The sequence below is a fragment of the Grus americana genome, chromosome 1, assembly GCF_028858705.1.
Source record: "Grus americana isolate bGruAme1 chromosome 1, bGruAme1.mat, whole genome shotgun sequence".
Classification (NCBI taxonomy): Eukaryota; Metazoa; Chordata; class Aves; order Gruiformes; family Gruidae; genus Grus; species Grus americana.
Genome location: NC_072852.1, coordinates 79,042,853 through 79,064,311, shown reverse-complemented (window position 1 = coordinate 79,064,311; position 21,459 = coordinate 79,042,853). Strand labels below are relative to the sequence as shown.

Here is a 21,459-nt window from a genome sequence, read left to right as displayed (position 1 = left end):
CTACAACTACCTGAAAGGAGGATGTAGCCAGGTGGGGGGGTTGGTCTCTTCTCCCAAGTAACAAGCCATACGAGGAGAGGAAATGGCCTCAAGTTGTGCCAGGGGAGGTTTAGATTGGGTGTTAGGAAAAATTTCTTCACCAAAAGGGCTGTCAGTCGTTGGAACAGACTGCCCAGGGAAGTGGTTGAGTCACCATCCCTGGAGGTATTAAAAAAACACATAGATGTGGTGCTTAGGGGCATGGTTTAGTGGTGGACTTGGCAGTGCTAGGTTAATGGTTGATTTTGATGATCTTAAAGGTCTTTTCCACGCAAAATGATTCTATAATTATTGCAGAACAGGCTGTAGTCAGAAACCAGCTCAACTTTGCCTGCAGGATGTCCAGCATCTCTGGCGTAAGTGAAAATGTTGGCCGAGCAGTGTTGGACTGTGGTGTTTTGGTATCGCTTGCCTTGTATTCATTGTGTCCGTTCCTGAGCACATTTAACTGAGATGTGGTTTTTTCCATATATTTCTCAGCAAGTGTTTGCATCTCCTAGCAAGCACCCAATGGACAGTAAAGGAGAGGAGTCAAAGATCAGCTACCCCAACATATTCTTCATGATTGACAGTTTTGAAGAGGTGAGTTTCTTGCTGCAGCAGCAGAGTTTTGTCCTATTCTAGTCTTATGTCCTGATTAGCTGTTTTCTTGTACCTTTTGAACAAGTGTTCTTGGCTAATTGAGGGTTATTTTCTAGTAGTTTTAATTTTATTTTACCTTCTTTCTTTAATGTTTGAAATTTGAGCTTCAAGTTGGATTTTGGCATCCATCTTTATGATGGACTAAAGCAAGACGGGCTGATGCGAGAGCTGCTTATCTCAAGACATGATTTGCAGTGTACACTGCCTGAAGTCTGGTTTTTTGAAAGGCTGGGGTGGAGCACACATCTCCTTTGCTTTCTGCCATTTATGTTGAAACTGCCTTGGGCCTAAGGAGAATCATAGGAATCTGAATATATTTGAATTTTAACAACTACAGTTTGCCTTCAAGTGTTTCATCTTGCATCTTTGGCAGGTTTTCAGTGACATGACTGTGGGAGAAGGAGAAATGGTCTGTGTGGAGCTGGTGGCCAGTGACAAAAGCAACACCTTCCAAGGGGTGATTTTTCAGGGGTCCATCCGCTATGAAGCACTCAAGAAGGTCTATGACAACCGGGTAAGGTGCTTCTGAAAGACAACGTCCTTTGCAACACCGATTCTCTGACCACAGGGTTTTTTTGCTGCTGAGGCTGTTAGCTTTTTGTCCTGTTAGATCATCTGCATCGTAGTCTGTCTTTTTTTGGCTTTGAAAGTTACCTGAAAGCTAATGCTTTTGGCTCAGACAGCTGGGAGTATTCAGATCAGGATATATTACTCTGGCATTTGCCAAAAGGAGTGAAGTTGATAAGTAGTCAAGTGCATGACACCGGAATGGATCTGAATAACAGAGTTCTGGGAGCCCCCTTGTTTTTTTGAAAGGTCATAGATATTTCTAGTTACTTCAGAGAAGGCATGTTTTGCAGGGATATCTTAAACTCTGATAACTACCTTGCTATCTGTAAAACATGTTTTTCTTTAGTGTGTTTTGTACTCATGGCTGTTTTCAGAAGACCACTGTAGTTTCACTGCCACAGGAAGAAGCTTTCTTTGCTTTCCTACAGAGACATGAAATGCCAGCACTTTCAGCTTCTAATTCAGTACTTAGCACTAAAGTCAAGAGACTGCAAGAGCCAATAAACTTCTCAGTTTGTTATTAAGACAATCCTGAGAGATTTTAAAAAACAAACAAATCCCCCACAATATCTACTGTGACTGTAAACTTCATTTCCCTTTGTTCCTACCCTTGTCAGGAGACGTCCTGAATAATTTCCCTTCTCCTCATTTTAAATGTGAGTAATTGTACTCTTCTAGCAGTTTTTCAAGAGAACATGTTTCTCTGGCCCACCATCATCTCATGGCCTTATGCAATCAGCAGGTGGGTTATTAAAATACATGGGAATGCAGAATCACTAAAGACGACATAAGAAGAAAGCCCTGCAGTGGAAAGACAAGATTTGATGTGGTAAAGTCACCTCATAGCCTCGGAATGTCCTGTTTGACCACACAGCTACTTTACATAGTTTTGTTAGCTGAAATAAAATTGTTAGCTCTTCAAATACTCAATTATGGCCAAAGGCAAAGCTTGACATTTGGCCATTCTTTTAACAGAACAGAAGCGATCTCTCTGTGCCTTTGAAGGTTACTTGATTTCAGTTGTGTCTGTATGTATTCTTAGTACAATAAGAGTTGTGTTACATGTTGAGCACCTTGGCCCTTTCAGGCGATAAACTGCTGAAAATTGTGGTAAACCACTTAAACTTATGGATAAGTCCTGCTTATTTCCCCTGGCAAAACCTTGACTGTTTTCATATTGATCTGTTCCTTTTTTCAGTTCTCAGTTCAGTTTTCAGTTCAGTTGTGTTAACTGGAAATTAAGGCCTTCTGTCTGTTAAGAGGGTTCAAAGCTGTCAGGGTTTTGCGGTGAGCCGTGCAGGTTAGTTGTGCATGGGGGCTGCTTCTTTATGCTTTGGCCTTGACAGCGTGGACACACGAATGTCTGAATTGACTTGCCACAAAGTAGTGCCGGAATTGTGCAGTGCGCTTTGCTAGTTTGAAGCATCTTGTGTGTGTGTGTATTGGTTTTTTGGGCTCAAACGAGTGTCTCTGCACAGGCTGTATTGAGTTGTGCACGTGCCCGCTTGTGCTCTGGTGTGCCACGTTGTGTGGGTCTGGATAAAAACCTTTTGTTTTATCTCAGCGTGCCATTGGGTAACTCTGCATTTTGGATAGCTGAAGGAGTTGATTCTTCTCTGAGCCTCTGTTTTTTGTATCTGTAAAATTGCTTCCCTTTTGGAGATCACTTCGGATCATGGCTTAAAAAGCTTCCTAAGAATCAAGATAATGATCATTATCCACTATGCTTTTGACTTATTCTTAGATAACTGCTTTCAGAGGACGTTGTTTTTTGAAACATAGAGATGATATTACATTATTTTCTCTCCTTTCTTGATGCCTTGTAGGTGAGTGTTGCAGCTAAGATGGCTCAAAGAATGTCTTTTGGCTTTTATAAATATAACAACATGGAGTTTGTCCGAATGAAAGGGCCACAAGGGAAAGGACATGCAGAGATGGCAGTGAGTAGAGTTTCTACTGGTGACACTTCACCGTATGGGACAGAGGAAGATTCAAATCCAGAATCCCCAGTGCATGAGAGAGTAAGTAGCAGACAGAAATACTGACTTAAGTTAAGCATGAACATGTTTTATTCCAAAGCCAGCAGATGAACTGAAGCTGGGATTAATTCACATCAAGGTTCTGAACTTAGGTTTGCCTGTGTGTATTTTGAAAATACTCAGTATATGCAGATGGATTTTTAGCACAGTTTCCCTTGAGCAAATACCGAATAGAGAGATGACTGGATGATTCATATTTCTGGAGGAGTGTTTTGTTGAAACAGCAGCGATGTTGATGCCAGGGAAAATGATGATTCTGCCTGTTTTCTATGAAAATTAATAGATTCCATTTCTGTACAAGATGGGATTTACCTAGAAATGTGGAATTTGTGTATTATGTAGGTTGCTTGCTAAGCCTCGCAGGAAATGGTACTGTTAGGAGATTTTGCCACTGATGAATGCTGCCAATATGAAGCCTATATAATATTAAAGCAAAGGTTACGGATCTAGGTGCAGTACCATCTTTATGCATATGCTTAATTTTAATACAAGTGCAGTAAAATACCAATAGATTCAGTCCATAGATGCTGATTTGGCCCTTACTCAGTCCTGAGCCTTGTTTTCCATTAACGCATTTTACCTAGTTAATGGGGATTAGGCAACACATCTGCAAAATACCTGCACAGATGTGTCCTGACATGGGCTACGTAGTTCCTGATGGATTCCTGTCTGGTTTCCTGTGTAACAGAGGTAACCTGTGTAGTTTAAAAGTCTGCAGGACTGCTTCTCAATGTCTCCATGCAAGCTGTGTGATTTTTTGTGTGTGTTTGTTTCTGGCTTTCTAAAGAGCAAAATGAGCTGCCAGCGCAGAGCTCGTTAACTGGATGTGCTTGCTCTCTATCGTAGAGATTCAACCTGGAGAAATCAGGCCTGGAGGGACTTCCTGATCTTTTGACTCCAAGACTTCCAGTGTCAACTGGAACACGTCAAAAATAGAGTTGATAATGTATTATCATTGCTTTTTGCTAATGGTTTTAATGGTGATCTGTTTCTGGTTTTGTCTCCAGGTGTGAAATGGCTACAAAATTAAAAATAGAGGCAAGCACAAGTTAGAGATCAAGTACACTAAAGAGAGGATCAGTTGGGTGGTAGAATACTTCTGCTTTTTTTTTAACATTAATGATAGAGGGATGACATAGAGTGTTTTTGCAGTGCAACAGCAACCTGGCTTGGCTGTCATCCTCACTCACATGTCACCTACCTCTTTATTTGTCTGGACATATAGAAGCAATATCAGGTGTCATCTCAGGGAGAGTTATAGGATTGTTAAATTAACTGTGTGAAGGATGAAATAGAAGTTACCTCCATTAGCAAAGTAGTTATCCCTATTTTTTTATCCATTTGAAATGAAACTATTAAAATATTACTAGCAAAACCAGTACATAAGCGCTGCATTTCAATTCTTTCTGAAATAGGTATGGTAGACTATAATTGTGGTTTACTCAAAAGCAACTACTGCTTTGAAGGAAGGGTGTCTCTATAGTTTCATCCCTAACCTATGTTTCACCATAGACAATTATGTCCTTGTATTTGTCATCATTTAGACTAACCAAATCATCAGGGGCATCTCAACTTGTTTTTCTCCATCCTGTATTGAAATATGATATATGTATAATTCTACATTGACTTCACTTTTGTGTCAGCATCTTGGGCTAAGTAATTGCCTTGTGACCCCACTTCACAGAGACACTGTGACCTTTCACAGTGATCCCACGTGGCATCCTTCTAAGCAGGGAAACTACTACCTCGTGTTTGCCAAAGAAATGAAGATGCACAATTTTAGTGTGTCCAATACAATACATTGTTAGCCTATTAAGTCTTCTGAATTTCAACATGCAAAAATAAGACTGACATTCTTGGTGTCTAAATCATTGATTTTGTTCTTTATGACTATAAATCCTTGTTAGAACTGATCAGCTGAGGCGAGAGGTTTCTCACTATTCACATAACAGTTGAGGGTGATGATATATCGAAATATTTTCATCTTGATGAGCATCTTGAAGCTAAGATGACTGTTAAGTTGACATTCTCTGACCGCTCTGATGAAACTTACAGCTAGACGCCAGTCATGATTCTGACTTTTACGCATGTGACTGCCTCATGGCACATATTTGAGGCTGATTATTTCTTACTAGAAGCATAGAACTTTTTAAACAAAACTTTCTCTAGCATTTCCTCTGTTTCCCTTTCAGGTCACTTCTTTCAGCACACCGCCAACCCCAGAACGCAACAATCGCCCATCCTTTTTCTCCCCATCCCTCAAGAGAAAAGTGCCCCGAAATCGAATTGCTGAGATGAAAAAATCCCACTCAGCAAATGACAGTGAGGAGTTCTTCAGAGATGGTGATGGCGGAGGTGAGAGAAGTAATTTCAGCTACACAGACTTGTCTTGAGAGGGCACAGAGCTATGGAAGGGGATCCCAATGCCAGATTTTCCAAAAGGTTTGCAGTGTGAAAAACCTAGCTCCACAGAATGTCCAATGCCAGTGCCACTCTGAAAATGAGGTTATTCACAGACTTAGCATCTTTTTGAAGGCTGGAGACCAACAACTCATACATATATGTTTAAAACTTCTCCCCCTTTTATATAGACCCATTTGAGAGAAACTTGAGCAGGAAAGATCCTCCTCCTTTCCCAGACACAACACTCTCAGGTGGCACTCTTTCAGGTGTCCCAATATAGTGGGGTAGAGCATGCTCTCATGGACAAGTTCTCTGAATTCCCTGATTTGATCCAAAGTTGGTTAAAGTTGGTGAAAAGGCATTTACTTCAACTGGCTTTGGATCAGTTCTGAACTCCCTAAAAAGAAAACCTGGTGAAATTTGTTTATATAATGGTTTAATGCCTTGTGGAACTCTTCCTTTGAATTCTAGTTACTCAGTATGTAACAACCAACAGGATAAAAAATTGAGTCTAGTTCAGAATATAGTGTATAAATCCAGTCATAACACAGTTTCTTCAGGTGGGAAGCTCACAAATGTCAAAATCCAGACTGCTCTTCATACGTTGAAAAACAATTCAGTAGAAAAGCCAAAAAAACCCCATCTAACTGTCTGTTGGCATGCTAATAGATAAACACAAAGGTGATTTCCAGATCGCACGTTCTGTTTGTAGTAGCAAAATTATTACCCATCAGCGATACTGGACCAACTTAGCTAATAAAGAATTGCACATTAAAATACAAGCTGAAGTGATAATGTTTAATTCAAATTCTGTGCAACTTAAACTGGTTGTAACTAATTCAGGGTTCCATCAATAGAAACATTTCCTCATCTCTTTTTCCTTAATTTGCCTAGTCAACATGTCTGTTATTTCAAACGAGATGTGTTTTTTAGTGTGTTTTGCTAGGCAAAGGGTAGGGTTTTGGTCAATTACTGTGTAGTGTGGGGAAAAGGGCAGCTTTCCCAGATGGAGTCCTACTTTTGGTATCTTCCTCCTGGAGGCTGCACAGGAATAGAATGGAGTTCAAGGTATTTATTTATCTGGCAGCCCTTATAGGCGGTGGTAGTGTCTGCTCAGTATTGTTTTGCAGAGCCTGATCCTAGCATACTTAATCATAATAAGGAACATTCTTATTACTTTCTTTTTCTTTTCCTTCTAATGTATTTCTGGAAGCAAACAAATTCTAGGTTTTCCAGACATTTTATAGCACGCATATAAAATAACAAGAACTGTGGTTTCTCTTAGTTACAAGTGTTTTGACCTTATTGTTCCTGGTCCTAAAAATAAATAGAGGAATATTTTAACACTAGGAATATTTTAATACTAGGAAGTTTAATTTATTCAAAGATGAGGTTTCTACAAGGAGAAGTAACTAAAATGAAATTTCTTTACAAATTTCAGAAACCTGAGTGTCCTACCAGTGTTTGCTCAGGAGCTGTGGTGGTAAAATTCTCCCACTTTTGGAGTGGGAAAGCTGACTTCAGTTCACCCAGTGATGGGGTTCTGTAGAACCAGAGATATTCTGGGGCATCTTGGCCTCGTGGGTGGAGAATAACTTGCTTGCCTAAAAATCAGCAGCGTCCTCGGTCTGGTCAGTGGTGCTGCAGACCTGCCCCCAGTGCAGACAGACCTGTCGTGGACAGGAACAGCCCATGAGCGCTCACTTCACTTGCTTTTGCTGTGTACAAACATGACACAGCAGAAGAATTGTACTTACTCCAGCTACCGGAGCCAGGTCCTTCTGACCTGATCACCACAGTGCTCTTGGCATAGTGGTCATGTGTGGGGAGAGGGAATAGGCTGCTTGGCTATAGACATTTACAGGGAAGGAGGGAAAATAAGATACAGATATTTTTTATTTTTTCCCCTCCCACATTGTTATGCATCTTGCTAGAGTAGCTGCCACTACGTATTTTTCCTTTGCTAGGGCCTCTTTGTGTGGATCAGGACCCGCTTTTAAACAATTGAGTCCCAGAGCTTGGATCGCTGTGGATCAGAATTATTGGGTTCACTTCAACATCTGATTTGGGCACTGTGGGACAGAGCTGAGTTTTACAGGGGAGTGGAGGGAAAGTTTAGAAACACTCAAAATACATGGCTTGTGCATTCCTGGCTGTGGGAGACATCTGCAGCTATAAAAACTGCCTCTAGCCTACAATGGATTCAGTATCCTTTTGTTTTAAAAGTTATTTGTGGACCTCTAAACTAACGATGGGAAAAATGGCACTGCTGAAGGGTCCCAGGTTTGGCTTGGGGATGCATGGAAATCTGCAGTAAACAGGCTTATTAACGCTGACTCTCTCCCTGGCTTGTAGATGTCAATTTTCTTCATAAGCTGCAATTTTCCTTCTATTACTCATGCAGAGATTCACAAGTGTAACTACTTAATTGTAGGGATATTCTATTATTTTGCATATGAAGGAAGGCTGGGTTAGGATTCTGCTTGTGCAGTGTGGGAGCAAAGGCTTCATTCCCTCTCGTGGCTGGTCTGTTGGTGGATAATGGTTTACTACTGCTGCCAGCTGCTGCTATAATTCATTAGCTTCAATGTAAATGGTGAATTCTGTGCTGGGCAAGTAATTTTAAAAAAATAAAACTGGTAATGATAGTGGCCTGCATGTGATTTCTCTCTAGACAATGAAAAGTAGGCTCTTCTTTTTTTGACTTTCAGAAGCTTTCATTGGGTCCAATACAATGCAGGGAAGTACAGTCGCTTTAAGCTTGCTGTCATCTACCTTTACAGATCTGCACAACGCAACAAATCTGAGGTCGCGGTCCTTATCTGGAACAGGACGGTCTCTGGTGGGCTCCTGGCTGAAGCTGAACAGAACAGATGAAAACTTTCTACTCTATGCACACTTAACTTACATCACTTTGCCATTGCATCGAATTTTAACAGGTGAATTTTAACGTGTATTATGCATAAACAGAGAGTCCTTTGATTCCAGGACAGTCTTCTGTGTCATGGGATTTTGCTGTTAAGATAGAGGAACAAGTATTTCTCTGCAAGGGAAATACTGTAGCAGCAAATCAGTGTGAACACATGGAATGGTGTCAACCTGTTCTCTGGCTTTGGGCCGGTTTTGCTTGATGATGATTCAAACAAGTTGGTAAGATTGTTCTAACAGACTTCCAGAGGAACACTAGTTGCTTTCATACTGGAATTCAAACTTCATCTCGTGCGTGCAAGGCAACTTGTTGTGAGCCCATCCACTGACAGCAATAGCTGTAGCAGAGACCTGTGACTGAGAGGGTTACAGAAAGGCAGCTCGGAAATTTGGAGGGACCTCCTCTGCCAATTTTGTTTGCATTCTTAGATTTTGTTTCCATATAAGTTGCTTACACTGATCAGAGTGCCTACACGGATGCCCATAAAGCTGTCAGGTGTCCAGTGTCTTTAACTAGGCATAATGACGTTTGTGTGTTCTGCCATGAATAATCAGTCCCTCGTGTTGTTGGTCTAGCTATGCCAATTACTACGTTGATGACAGCCAAGTCTGTATTTGTTCAGCTGGGCTAGGACAGCGCAATAAGTTGGGTTTACTATCTGCAGGCAGTACTGAAGTTTTCATTTTCATCCAGGTAACTCTTGTCTACCTACAGATACAGGTGGACTAGAGAAAACAACTGGTCTGTTTGAACTCCATCCATCAGCAAGCCTGCTAGCCTTTCAGGGATACAGCTTGCAGTATGAGGGTGCCTGTGGGACTCTTGAGATACATCTGAAAACTGAGAAAGCAGCAGTCGTTAAGGACTGTCTCCTCTGTCTAAATGCAGTGGCAGTTTCTTTCAAATAGACATTACTAGTGTTGCTATCTGTTCTCTTCATTCTTCCGAAGTGAAGCCCTGAGATGCCTTCTCATTGACCACCGTGGGCAGAAAGAAAGTTTGATCCAGCTGCCCAGCAGTATCTTAGGCAAAACTATTGCTCAACTCCAAAATCTAGACCAGAATCATGTTATGATCCCAGAGCAACGTAAAGTCCTGTCTCTAACCTTGGAAGATCCTTATAACTGTTACTTCCTCTAAGAACTTCATCTTTTTCCTTCTCTTCCCACCCAGCAGATGGGACGACTTCTGAATAGGTTTGTCTGAATTGTGGGCTTTTGATCAGTACCTACTCTTTCTTGTCTGGATCTCAAAAGAGAACGCACCTGAAAACAAAACCATTCAATTACACAGTGGTTATTTCCAGACTATTCCTGAAAGGTAGCTAAGAGGAAAGGAGTTGGGAAATCTGTTGTTAAACAGGTTAATCTGCTGCTAAAAGAGATGAGAAGATAGTATGGGTATCGGTATGTCATCAGTTGTATGGTGCTAGCGTAATAGTAATAGCTGCAGTCTTCTCATTTGCAGGCTGCGATCTCAGAGCCTGCTGCAAAAGTTTGCTGACCCTTACTCCACAGAGAAGGAAATGGTAGCTGATAAGGTAGAGGTGGAAATTATACTTAGCAAAGAGGTATTTCTGCATTTGCCCTTTCACTGTATGTAGGGACTGATTTCAATTTAGAAGAAATTAGGGATTCCAGTAGAAAATGATCCTCTGTAATTAAGGGTGGATTTTGAACAATGTTTCAGCAAGATACGTAATTATTCCATATGATAATTGTGTTGATAATCTTACAGCTAGTTAGCAGGAGTTTTCCAGCTCACTCACTCTCTCACCACAGGCATTTAAGAGTTCACAGAAGATGTATTGTTCCTGCTGGCATTTAATACTTGCTCAAGTGGGTGGCATAAATGCCTCCATGCTCAAATATTTGCTTTGAGCTTGAACATCCTTTCTGAGACTTAATTTGTTTAACACACAGTTGCAGGAGTCGGTGTATATATTGAGATGCACAGAAATAGGGTATGAAATGTCTGGGCTGTAAGGCAGAATTTTAATCTGCAGTTTTTCACTACCCGTGTTTGCTTTTGCTTGGCACATCAGGTGGAGCCCATTTCCAGCGCCTTTCTGAACTAATGCATTTGCGCCTGTGGCAGCTTTCCAGCAAGCGGGAACGTTACACGTGGGGCAGGGTGAAGTGGGAAAGATGCTCATCTGCCTTGGGTAGTTTAGGAAGCTGGTGCTAAGAAATTAAAATCCTAGTGCTATTCATCAAAGTACATTTTAAAATGTCTGGAGTTTATGCATATTGATAAGACTTCCTTCGCTCTGAGCCTTCTCTCCATGCTAGATAATCCCAGTTCTCTCAGCCTCTCCTCGTAGGTCAGGTGCTGCGATCCCTTAATCATCTTTGTGGCTGTTCACTGGACTCACTCCACAGTGTTTCATTCTTTACAAGTGTGTCTAGAGCCCTCTGGAGCTGTAGATCAATTTTTACTCACGTCATCCTCCTTGTGCAGCCGTGTGTGATCAGCCTCTTAATTAAGCATGTGCTCCCTTTCCCCATGTTCTTTACTCTCTGCGTAGCCTTGAAAAGGACAGAGCAGCCCAGTTTCCAGATTATTTCTACGTACTGCCGTGCCAGCACGCTGGGTTTACTGTCCACATTTGGAAAGATTCCTGTGATTATGACAGATATTTTATGGGTTCATATTCTGTCACATTTGGACAATACGGAGCTGAGGAGCCAACAAAAGGAGCGGGTTTTGTGGCAGCTTTTTGAGTACAGAAGTATAGGCTTTGGGCTATAGAATGGATGAAACAGTTGAATTATTTGTGCCCATACCTTCAGAGCCAAAAGTCTCTCTAAGGGTCTTGGGGATGGTGTGTTTTTCCCTTCAAGAAAGGGAAAACTTTCGCCATCTCCTGTAACGGCACTTCCACTTGCTTCTCGGGAAGGCTATGCCACTCTGACACATGTTGCTTCATCCCATGATAAATGATACTGAGTAGATCAGCTGTCATCTCTACGTGATGGGATATATTTATGGCTTACCATCTCTCAACTAGGATACAGCTGGGGAGGAATTAAGTTGGACGTAGTTAATAGGCAAAGTCGTACGCTCGTTGTGGTTTAAATTCATTTAGCAGCATAACACAACTGCATCTCCGGTTCTTCACGCTTTCTGGTGCGGTGGCTACTTTCAGGAGCCTCCTAAGTTTGCTGTATCTCTTTGTTTCTCTCCCTTGCCCAGATATCCTGGAAGTGCGGCAGAAACCAATTCTGATGACATAGCAGAGAGCGGGCACTGCCTTGGAGCCTTGTTGCCAAGTGCCTAACCACAGCGGTTTTCTGTGCTAACACTACCATCTAGTGTCAGGAACATAAACCTCCGCAGGAAAAAGGGAAGTCCAAGAATACCAGCCGATCAAAGTGCCTCTTTCTTCCTTCCTCTGCTGTCATACACCGTATGCACACGTGCAGTACATCGCTTGAGTGTTTCTGACTGGAAGAGGACTTTCAGCAAGATAAAACAAGAAGGGGCCGCGTTTGAAACGAGTCAGCGCTTTACGGACAGTTTGTTACTGTGTTTACTTTATAACTAAGAAACCAACAATATGTACAGAATGTGTTAAACTTTATATTCTTTGAGAGAAACAACCTGAGAATTTCATAGTGACGTACTAATGAACGTCGTTCCATAGACTCGCCCGTACACTCGCCTTGTCGGTTTGGCTTAATGTGTGCGTGAGCGCGTGTGTGTGCGCGTGTGGGGATTGAAGGGACGAGAGAACAATTTCCTACTAAGGGAGGAAAAGAAAGGGAAAGATGCTACAAAGATACACCACCGTTTTGGTACATGCAGCGGGTCAGGTCAGAGCTTAAAAGAGGCTGAAAATGTTCCCATTTGTTTGTGTGTTGGTGTTAGGACAGGTGAACTCTGCTGACAGATTTCCATATCTACCAAAGAACAGCAACGTTTTCATCCTCAAGAACTGGCTAAGAGAATGAGCCAGTGACAAGAAGGCTAAAATGTGCTGCTATAGCAAAGGCGAGGTTCATCTCCAGTACTAATGCTGCTTCTCTCTCTCTGTTAGCTGAGTCGATACAAGTTTGAGTCTAAAGTGGAAAAATAGGAGGCTGTAATCAGACTCGAAAACCTACAAACCTTACCAATAACCAACGTCCTCCTGCATGCACTGGACTTGAGAGTATGTAGAGTCGTCCTTGTGGTAGCGTTTGTAGCCAAGGAGGGCATGGGAGCAGATGAATGGTTGGGCAGCTTGCCCAGGTTCTTCATCTCCTGGCGGTGTTTGACTGTACTGTTACATGCCGAAGCGCAGAGAGTTTTCTTGAAAGACAAAAGACTGTAACGTAATTCTGCTCTGAAAAGTGACTAAAAATAGCATAGCGGGAGGTCTGAAAATTGTGTGTCAGGAGCTCTCAGGAAAAAAGCCTTATGTTTACAGGTAAAACGCGGCTTTCTCTAAATAGCAGAACTCTGCTGTCCTTGACATTTGAAAGCTAAATGATTAATTGCTGAGACTGCTGCAGTTTGGCTCACTGTTCTGATACGGGAGCCGGTCAATACTTCAATTTATTTATGACTGCATAACTGGCACAGCAAAGGATGGGGTAGCATGTCGCTTAGAGCATGTGAGACTCCAGTACACACACAAAGACAGAGCAAAGGTGCCATTTTTGTCACTTTTCAGACTCTGAGCACCTAAACCTATGCTGTTGCTGCAGTTACCAATATGGCACATGCTCTGAGCCTGGGCCTTTGTCTCCCTCGTACCCAGCTTTTCCCAAAGTGCTCTGTTGTTATTCTCTCCATAGCATCTGATGACTTAACCTCTCAAATAGGACTTTCTGCTTTTTTTTCCCCTCAGGCCAGGTTCCATGGGAATAGCTCCACTTCAGCATAAAGGTAGACTAACTTTATCATTGAGCCCAACGTGGTGAACCCAGCATGGTAAGGAGTTGGGGTTTTTTTGGTTTTGTTTGAGGCTAGGCTTGGAAGCAGTCACCTTAGCGCAGAGTGACTGCATTTCTAACACCGGCAGCACGAGTGCATGACAGGGACGACTGACCAGTTTTTAGTTCACTTCAAATGTGTTGCAACAGTGTTAGAAAAAAGTTCAGTTTGTCGTTACCACTTTTCACGTTGCAACCTTTGAACTTTGCTCCGTGGGAGCGTGCGCTTGTGCGTGCATGAGGGTCTAACCTGTGGCATGTAACTCGGGTGCCTAGGCTTCCTCCCAAGGCTGAGGGGAGAGGTGGAGTCCTAAATCAGCAGCTGAGGTGCCCTCTCAAGGAGCTTGCTAGGCAGCCTCGGTGCTTACTTGAGACCCCTAGGTAGCGTGCCTAATGGCAGTCGCTACAAATATTCTCCCTATGCCCGTGCTGAGAATTAAACCACTCTTCAGCTAGAAGACCAGTCCTACACTGAAGCCTCTCAAGATGCTCCTTATTCTGCACTTTCATACTGCTAGGCTGGGCCAAGCAGTGCTCGGTTTTCCTTTAAATATTCATAGGGGAGGGAAGGGAGAAAGGGTTAATATTTGTACTACTAGTGACAATTGATACCTTTCAGTCAAAACAGCCAGAGGAATAACAACACATGTGAAAAGGAAATGTATCCGGATTAAAATCCAAGTGGTAGGTGGCCGGATACTGCTGAGTCGACAGTAATTTGTAATGCTTTCTTGGTATTGTGTATTACATTTAGGTAGCTTAATTTCATGTGATCTGAAAGACTGAGCAAATCTTGCTGCGTAAGACTTCAGAGCAAATGAAGAATGATTCGAAACTAATACATTAGTATAAAGGCAATGTTACAGAAAGTACAGTTCAGATCCCACATCTATTATGCAGGAGGTGTCGTCTGCTTTGGTACATGTACGTGGGTGGATTTTGATGTTTAGTTTTTGAAGGGCTGCAATGTAAATGTCCTAAAAAAAGTCAATTGATTTATTGTATCCTGTTAGTGGATATGCTCTAGGTACGTTGAAGACTCACCTTTTTAGCAGAAAAGGGCTACAGGTATGCCCAGATGGACATCCATAGAAAACAGAGGTCAAAAAGTCTACTGAATGTCAATAGTGCTTTTCAGAAATGAGTAGATGTGCCAGATTCTCAGTTATTCCTTCTCTAAATAACTGACTTAGACCTTTTATGTATAGCCCCTGGTTCCCACTTTCTGTTATCAAGCGGGGAAAACAAATTCCGTGGGTTTTTTCTGCTTTTCAACAACCCCTTAAAATTACAATGCATTATCCTTGTATAGACAGATTGACAGGGAAGATAAAAGTTTTGCTTGGGTCAAGAGGGCACAGCTGAGCCCTCAGCATGCTATTGCACTATACCAAAAAAAAAGGGAATGTTAATAGGAACCTCTCACCCTTTTAATTTGGAGGGGTTTTTAATTCTGTAGCTCTTAAGCAGTAAACCATTTTGAGCCCCTGTTGGCCATTTAAATAATTGCTGAGGAATGAACTGGAGTGTTCTGCATGCTGTAACGGCTGTATGGCTGTCGGTGTCTTAACTGTTGGAGCACAGTGGTTTTCATTAGTTATGTTGATGCTTGATGAAGCAGCACAGTTAACAAATTTGGGAAGCTTTGCAGAACAGCTTTATTTACTTACAGAATCCCACCGTACCCCATTACTCAGTTGTTTTCTTCCATCCTTCTGCCCATTCACTCCCTCTGGAGATCAAAGCTTACCGCTTGGACTGTCCATAGATGATGTATATTGATAGATGTCAAATGCAAGGATGTAAATCTTTTCACCCTTAACAGGTTTTTCACTGCTATCAATTTAACAAGTAAAAAGCCTTTGGTTTTTAAGAAAGCTCTTAAATCAATTATTTTGTATTAGCAGATTGTTGCTCTGCCTTAGAGACCATTGCGTATGTGAAATCGTGGTCTCTTATTGCCAGCTAGCACAGGGTGGGTTCCAAGTCTCCTTGCAAAAGAAGAAGCCATTTTTAGAAACACCACAAATCCTTCAGCTGTCTTGGCTAATCCAGTTTGTGTGAGTTCATGTTCTTGCTCTTTTTATTCTCCTGGTCTTCATTGTTTACAAGGCTTGAGCGTGTTGGGCTCTGCGTTGCTATTACTCAGTTTTCCATTTCTGGGCACAGTGTGCTTTCCTGAAAAGAGAATTGTTTGCACGAGTGACTTTTCATAGTAAAATGGTTTCCCCAAAGTATATTCTTACACCAAGTTTTAATTTAAAAAGTGAAGTCCTTGGTTCTGCAGACAGATTTCTTCCAGCAGACCTTCATATACAGAACCCCATGTGGTCACTGAGATTCTGTATGGATGTGAAGTCCACCTAAATAGTCTACATTTTTAGACTGTTGACCTGCTTCTTGCCAGTCATTAGTTTTTCGCTTTCCAGATGATTGCTTGTCCTGTATTTTGTAGTCTAGAGCTTCCCCTTATTAAAGATAGTTATAAAATCTTCAGAAGTGCCTAAGCCCTGTTGTTATGCAGTGGGGTTTAAGAACAAATTTTTATTTAGGAAATGAATACAGTAGTCTTAAATTCTATCTGTGTTGTGTGTAGCAGTGTCAAGAAATGACAGATTTCTAGTTCTCGGGAAGAACTGGCCGTCCTCTACAGACTTGCCCTTCGTGTTTCAAAGACACTCGTGATCTCCTAAGGTCGTGGCTGAAAGCTCTGGAAAATGGATATCTTGTGATCGCAGCAGTCAGATATCTGTGAATGCCTTACCTTGTTTTGTGAGGTATGACTGAAAGTGCGTGGCGCTGCTGTGTAGAAATTCTGTGTCAAAAATAGGTGCGGTAGAATCCAGTTAAAGGCATTGTGAAATAAGTAGCTTTTACACCAAATGTTAAACGAAAGAGTATTTCACACCAGAATGTAGCTGTTTGGATGCTTGGTCAAGACAATACAAGGCTGCAAGCAGGTTACAATGTTGAACGTTCTCTGTGTAAATATATAAATATTCTCAGCCTAATTTTATGAGACTAACACATGTTGCATGTTTTGGGTTTTTTTGGCCTCATTGATCATCAGTGTTGATTCAAAGATGATGGGTTGAAAATCATGCTGGTGCTGTACTGAGCCCTTTGAACAAAGAGCAAGGAGAACCTTTGTGCACCAAAAATGGAGCTGACTCTGCGTATGGCAGCAGTGCAGAAAGCGTCGGACCCCGCAGCCAATAAACAGACCTCTTAAATGACCGTGAACTTTGTTAATAGTGTTTTCTCTCTACTGTGCCTAGTGGGGTTTGAGTTTGAATGTATTCCTTACTGGTGGCAAGCGTAAGCTGTGGAATAGCACTCTGTGGCACTCATGGTAAGCGTTGCCAAACAGACGCTCATGAGGCAAAGTAGCCTCTCTACTCTTTGTTCTTATTCCACTTTGAGTGAAGCCCAACTTCTGACTCTGCTTGCTGAATCTCTCGGTGATGAGCCTCTGACAATTTAACATTGTATAAGGGGGAGAAGGTAAAAGTCAGTGTACTCCTGAATTTGTTTAAAAAGACTTTTTGGGTTTTTTCCTTTAGATGCTAGCATTAAAAAAGAAACAAACCCCAAAACAGCCCTTCTGAACTGATCTGTGTTTTGTTTTAAACTTAATTATGTAGTCATTAACATTTAGGTTTGTGCAGTGTATAATATGGAGAGACTGATGGCTGCAATGACTTCTTCCTGATAAATGGGTTTAAACTAAAGGAGAGTAGATTTAGATTAGATGTTAGGAAGAAATTCTTTACTGTGAGAGTGGTGAGGCACTGGAACAGGTTGCCCAGAGAAGCTGTGGCTGCCCCCTCCCTGGAAGTGTTCAAGGCCAGGTTGGATGGGGCTGTGGGCAACCTGGTCTAGTGGAGGGTGTCCCTGCCCGTGGCAGGGGGGTTGGAACTGGGTGATCTTTAAATGTCCCTTCCAACCCAAACCATTCTATGGTTCTATGAAAAATACTGTTTTAACAGCATGGCAGTGTATCTTGTTCAGCAGAGTCCCCACTTTGGGGAGACAAGTTAACTCATGTCCTTTCACCCTGGAATGTTTTGTGTCTTGCTTGTCCTCATCTGGAGAGATGCTCCCAAGAAATACTGTAATACTGCTTGGCACACAGGTTTATCATCAAGGTCTGATTTTAAAGTCAAATCACACTTTGGAGATTGAAGAAGAAATACACATCTCTGCTAGCAAATAGTTACTTGTGTACTCCTGTCAGAAATGTTGTTCCTGAAACTTGTTATTAAAAGTTTGCAGCAAGCAAAGGAGTAAAATTCAGGAAGGGTGTGGGTCCCATTTTCCATTAGCAGTGTAGATGAGAATGTGGGAGTAGCAGATGCTAGTCAGTAAAGAAAACATACTAAAATACATCAAGGAAAATAGGAGTTAATTCAAGTTCTGTCCCCAGCTTGGTTCCTCACAGGGGTAATGATGGGATCTGGTCATCTCATCATGGGAAATAAGTCATTTATGATTGGTTAAGCCAGAAGACTCTTCCCCAAGCCAAGCTAGTTGGCTTTTCCTACTAGGGTTAATGTTGATTGAGATGATGGTGTGAAAACCAAGGTGGATGATCCATTTTCTTGTTCAGACAAGACGAAAGTGTTTGTGTGCACAAATTGGATTTACTTACATGTGAGGAGCGTGGACCTCTTCCCTCTGCTGCACCTCCACTGCAGAAGATAAAATTGGCCAGCCACATAGCTGTCACTGTACCTGCATGCAATGCACAGCCTACGGCACCTACACAAAAAGAGTGATCTTTTGGTAAAACATCCTTATTGGAGCATAGGATGGGTTGAGGGGTGGGAGAGGGTGAGGAGGCATCCTATTAAACAAAACAGACTGGGGCAGCCGCTGCCTTGTGGAGGTGTGAGTACGCTGCTGAAGGTGCTGAACTTCAGGCGATAACATAAATTTGTGAATAATAAGTATGCAAGTAATTAACTTGCATGGTTCTGATTTCTTCTGAAAGAAGGTGGGAATAAAGTTTTAAAACACTATTGAAATGAATGGAGCTGGCTGATAATTTTCGAAGAGACCAAGTCACCCTGCACAGGTCAGTGCAGAGCTTCTATGTTTAAAGAAAGCTTTGTCTCTAAGTGTTCATTCCAGCTGCTTTAATGTTTTCCCTGTTATCTGTTTATGCCAACATTCAGTTGATCCTGGTGATTCACAACTTAGTATTTCACAATATGTGATTACTCAACCCATGCTCTTCCGCCTCCCATCTCCCCGCGACGTAAAAGGGTGTTTATGTTTATGGTTCTGCTTTTCCTGCTGGAGCAATATTGTTGGGGAAATCCAGCAAAAGCATTTTACCAGTCTACAGACTCTTCAGAGTCTTGTACTGAACCTTCAATTCAGACACAACCACTGTGTTCATCAAAACCCTATGTCACATAGAAACAGAGAATGCCTTAAGCCTGCACCGAGTCTAGAGGCAATCCTTTGCTCCTGAAGGACAAGGAGGTTGGCAGAACTCACTCTTTCATCCCTGCTCATTGCTGCAAGTGTCAGACTAGGTTTTGCTTTGAAAATGAGAGTGATAGATGTCACATCAAGGAGCAAGAAGAGTTATTCAAGTCTGCTTCTCAGCAAGAATTTTGAATTACGTGCTTCCCGGTAAGTACCTCCATGGTTAACCTGCCCAGCACATAAGAAGATCAGCATAGGCGATTGTTCACAGTAGTCATTTCTGACTTCAGTATAAAGGTAAGGAAACACTTATTTCATGAACTGCCAAAGTAATTAAATTTGGTATATGATCTACCACTTTCTCTTCAGCGTTAGGAGTTTGCTTTATACAATGGAGAAACCACCTGCGAGTTTTCCCTGGAACTGTGGTCAACAGAATTACCATTTGCAGGTAAGAAGAATGCCCCAAGTGCTCACCAGTTCAGGTAGGGCTCCAAAACTAGCATTGACCGTAATTTAGACCAAAAAATTTGTACTGTATTATGTCATTTATGATAGAGGGTAGTAAACCAAAGTCACAGACTTTTTTTTACTCAGTGGTACTGCCTGAGCAGGCAAATTCTGTTGGTATCCTTGAAGCCTCTGCAGACTTCCAGAGATGATCCATTTCTGTGCTACCTCTCAGTAAAAGTTATGATGTTACTAATAGTAATACCTACGAAACTGACTATTAGGATTATTTATTTTTATCATAATGCTTATTCAGGATGCTCAGATGCAAATAAGAATTTCTAAACAAGCATGATGCCTTAAAAAAATGAGCAGTATACGACCCTAACAGAAACTTGGATAAGTATATCGATGATTACTCCAAACAATGCAAATTTGTCTTCTACCTCTTTACTCACCTTGTGCAGCCTTTGGTTCTTGTGTGCTGCTCCTCCTGTATTTCATGCTGGTCGATCCATTATGGGTGCTCACACAGTCGCATGCTGTAACTTGTGCGGTGGTGCAGAGGTTTGTAATCCAGTCATCACCTGCTGAATATCTAAGGAAGTTTGTTGCTCTTCTCCGGCTAAACTTCAGTTGTCTGTCTGTCTGACGACCTTTCTATGAAGCCAGTATTTTACCAAAGCAAGCTGTTTACCAGACTTTTGAGTCCAAACTCATTCATAGCTTCAAATGTCGTGTCATATATAAGGCTGTGTTACTCAAAATTACTTGGCTGGCTGTTGCTCTTCATTTAACTTTCAGTTTTGTCTTTTAGCAGGAGATTGATTACAGCAGGTAACCTGTCGATGTATTGTTTGGATCATGATTAAAGTTTACTTGTCATCCTCACCATTTTTCTAGCCGATGACATGTACGCAGCCTTTGGCTTATACTTGACGTGATGTGCTTTTCAGATGAACCAGTTCTGACTCGTGTATGATGCGGTTGCTGTAGCGAGTCTGCTGTGAGGGGCATTTTTCCTGCTGGATTGGGAAAGAGACTGATTTTGATGAATGCAGGCCGCTCTTGGAACATTGCGTTTTCTTAGTCTGGATGTTCAGGACTTGCCGTCTTCAGCACTGTTACTTTTGCCCCTTCCTGTCGTGCAAGAGGTAAAATCTTTGGTGATTTAGCAAAGCATGAAGTATTAGATGTTCTAGATTGCCCCAGCCTGAAATGAACAATAGGCTCATTTCTGCTCTTGAGAACTCTTACTTTGGTTTCTTTTCTGTATGGCTGCCAAAAGGTAGGGAGACTCTGGAAGCAGTGCTGGCTGCCTTTTTAAGAAGGAAGGAAGAGATGTCTAAAACGTGGAATAATGCCAGCATCCTAAGCGCACAAAGCTTGTTGTGGGTTTTGGTTTTTAATCTGGGTTAATTCAGGTAGAAATGGGACTCTATTGATAGCAAGTGCAACCTTAAAACTGGTTTTTAGGCTCTTGGTTTTCCCACACATTGGAATTGGGGGGGTGATGATGGCAGGATGAAGAGGTAATTTTTGCTAACCTGTAACTGTACCCTTGTACAAGAAGTAGCTCTCATCTGTGGGCACACAGCGGATGGCTCCAGAGCTGTAAAGAGAATTAAGGTAGGGCTAAACAGCATGATAGCGGCTAAGAGCGGAGGTACAGTTGGATGACGGGCACTCTCCTGGTCTCAGCAGTCCACGGTGTGTTGGAAAGATGATCTGCACTGTTCATGGCAAGTCTGCCTCGATTTTATTTGGGTTTGGGTTTTTTTTCTATTTGCCGAACTGTCGCAAACCAATGAAGAGAAGAATCGCTTTGTGGCCTGGCTTTAGGATAGTGCTTTCAGGCTAAGGTCCTACGTGTGGCATCAGGCAAAAACACAGCTTGCTTCTGCTCTTAAATCTTTTAATAGTGAAGCGGAGGGATTTTTAGAGGTCAATCCCTAGAGTCATTCTCATAGCAGGTAAGAACTAGTCTTTCCCTCTCTGGGCAAAGGCAGCCCTAGCTCCTCCCTCTGAGCCC

At 42.0% G+C, this 21,459-nt stretch overlaps 1 protein-coding gene and 1 long non-coding RNA gene across 3 annotated transcripts in view; one reads left to right on the top strand and one right to left on the bottom strand.

Moving 5' to 3' along the window:
• Positions 1-16,782, top strand: part of KIAA0930 (KIAA0930 ortholog) — a 78,912-nt gene extending 62,130 nt beyond the window's left edge. For both annotated transcript variants that reach the window (XM_054828240.1, XM_054828331.1), the window contains exons 5-10: positions 520-621; positions 1,055-1,195; positions 3,078-3,272; positions 5,483-5,645; positions 8,477-8,632; positions 11,818-16,782. In XM_054828240.1, coding sequence (XP_054684215.1) covers positions 520-621; positions 1,055-1,195; positions 3,078-3,272; positions 5,483-5,645; positions 8,477-8,632; positions 11,818-11,858 — 798 coding nt within the window. In that variant the 3' untranslated portion in view covers positions 11,859-16,782. The remainder of the gene's footprint in view (positions 1-519; positions 622-1,054; positions 1,196-3,077; positions 3,273-5,482; positions 5,646-8,476; positions 8,633-11,817) is intronic.
• LOC129207457 (uncharacterized) lies at positions 15,594-20,444 on the bottom strand. Its single transcript, XR_008577452.1, has 3 exons — positions 19,886-20,444; positions 18,193-18,302; positions 15,594-15,719 (listed from the first exon to the last, which is right to left on the bottom strand). It is a non-coding gene; the product is annotated as an uncharacterized LOC129207457 (long non-coding RNA).
• Between the last annotated feature and the right edge of the window lie 1,015 nt (positions 20,445-21,459).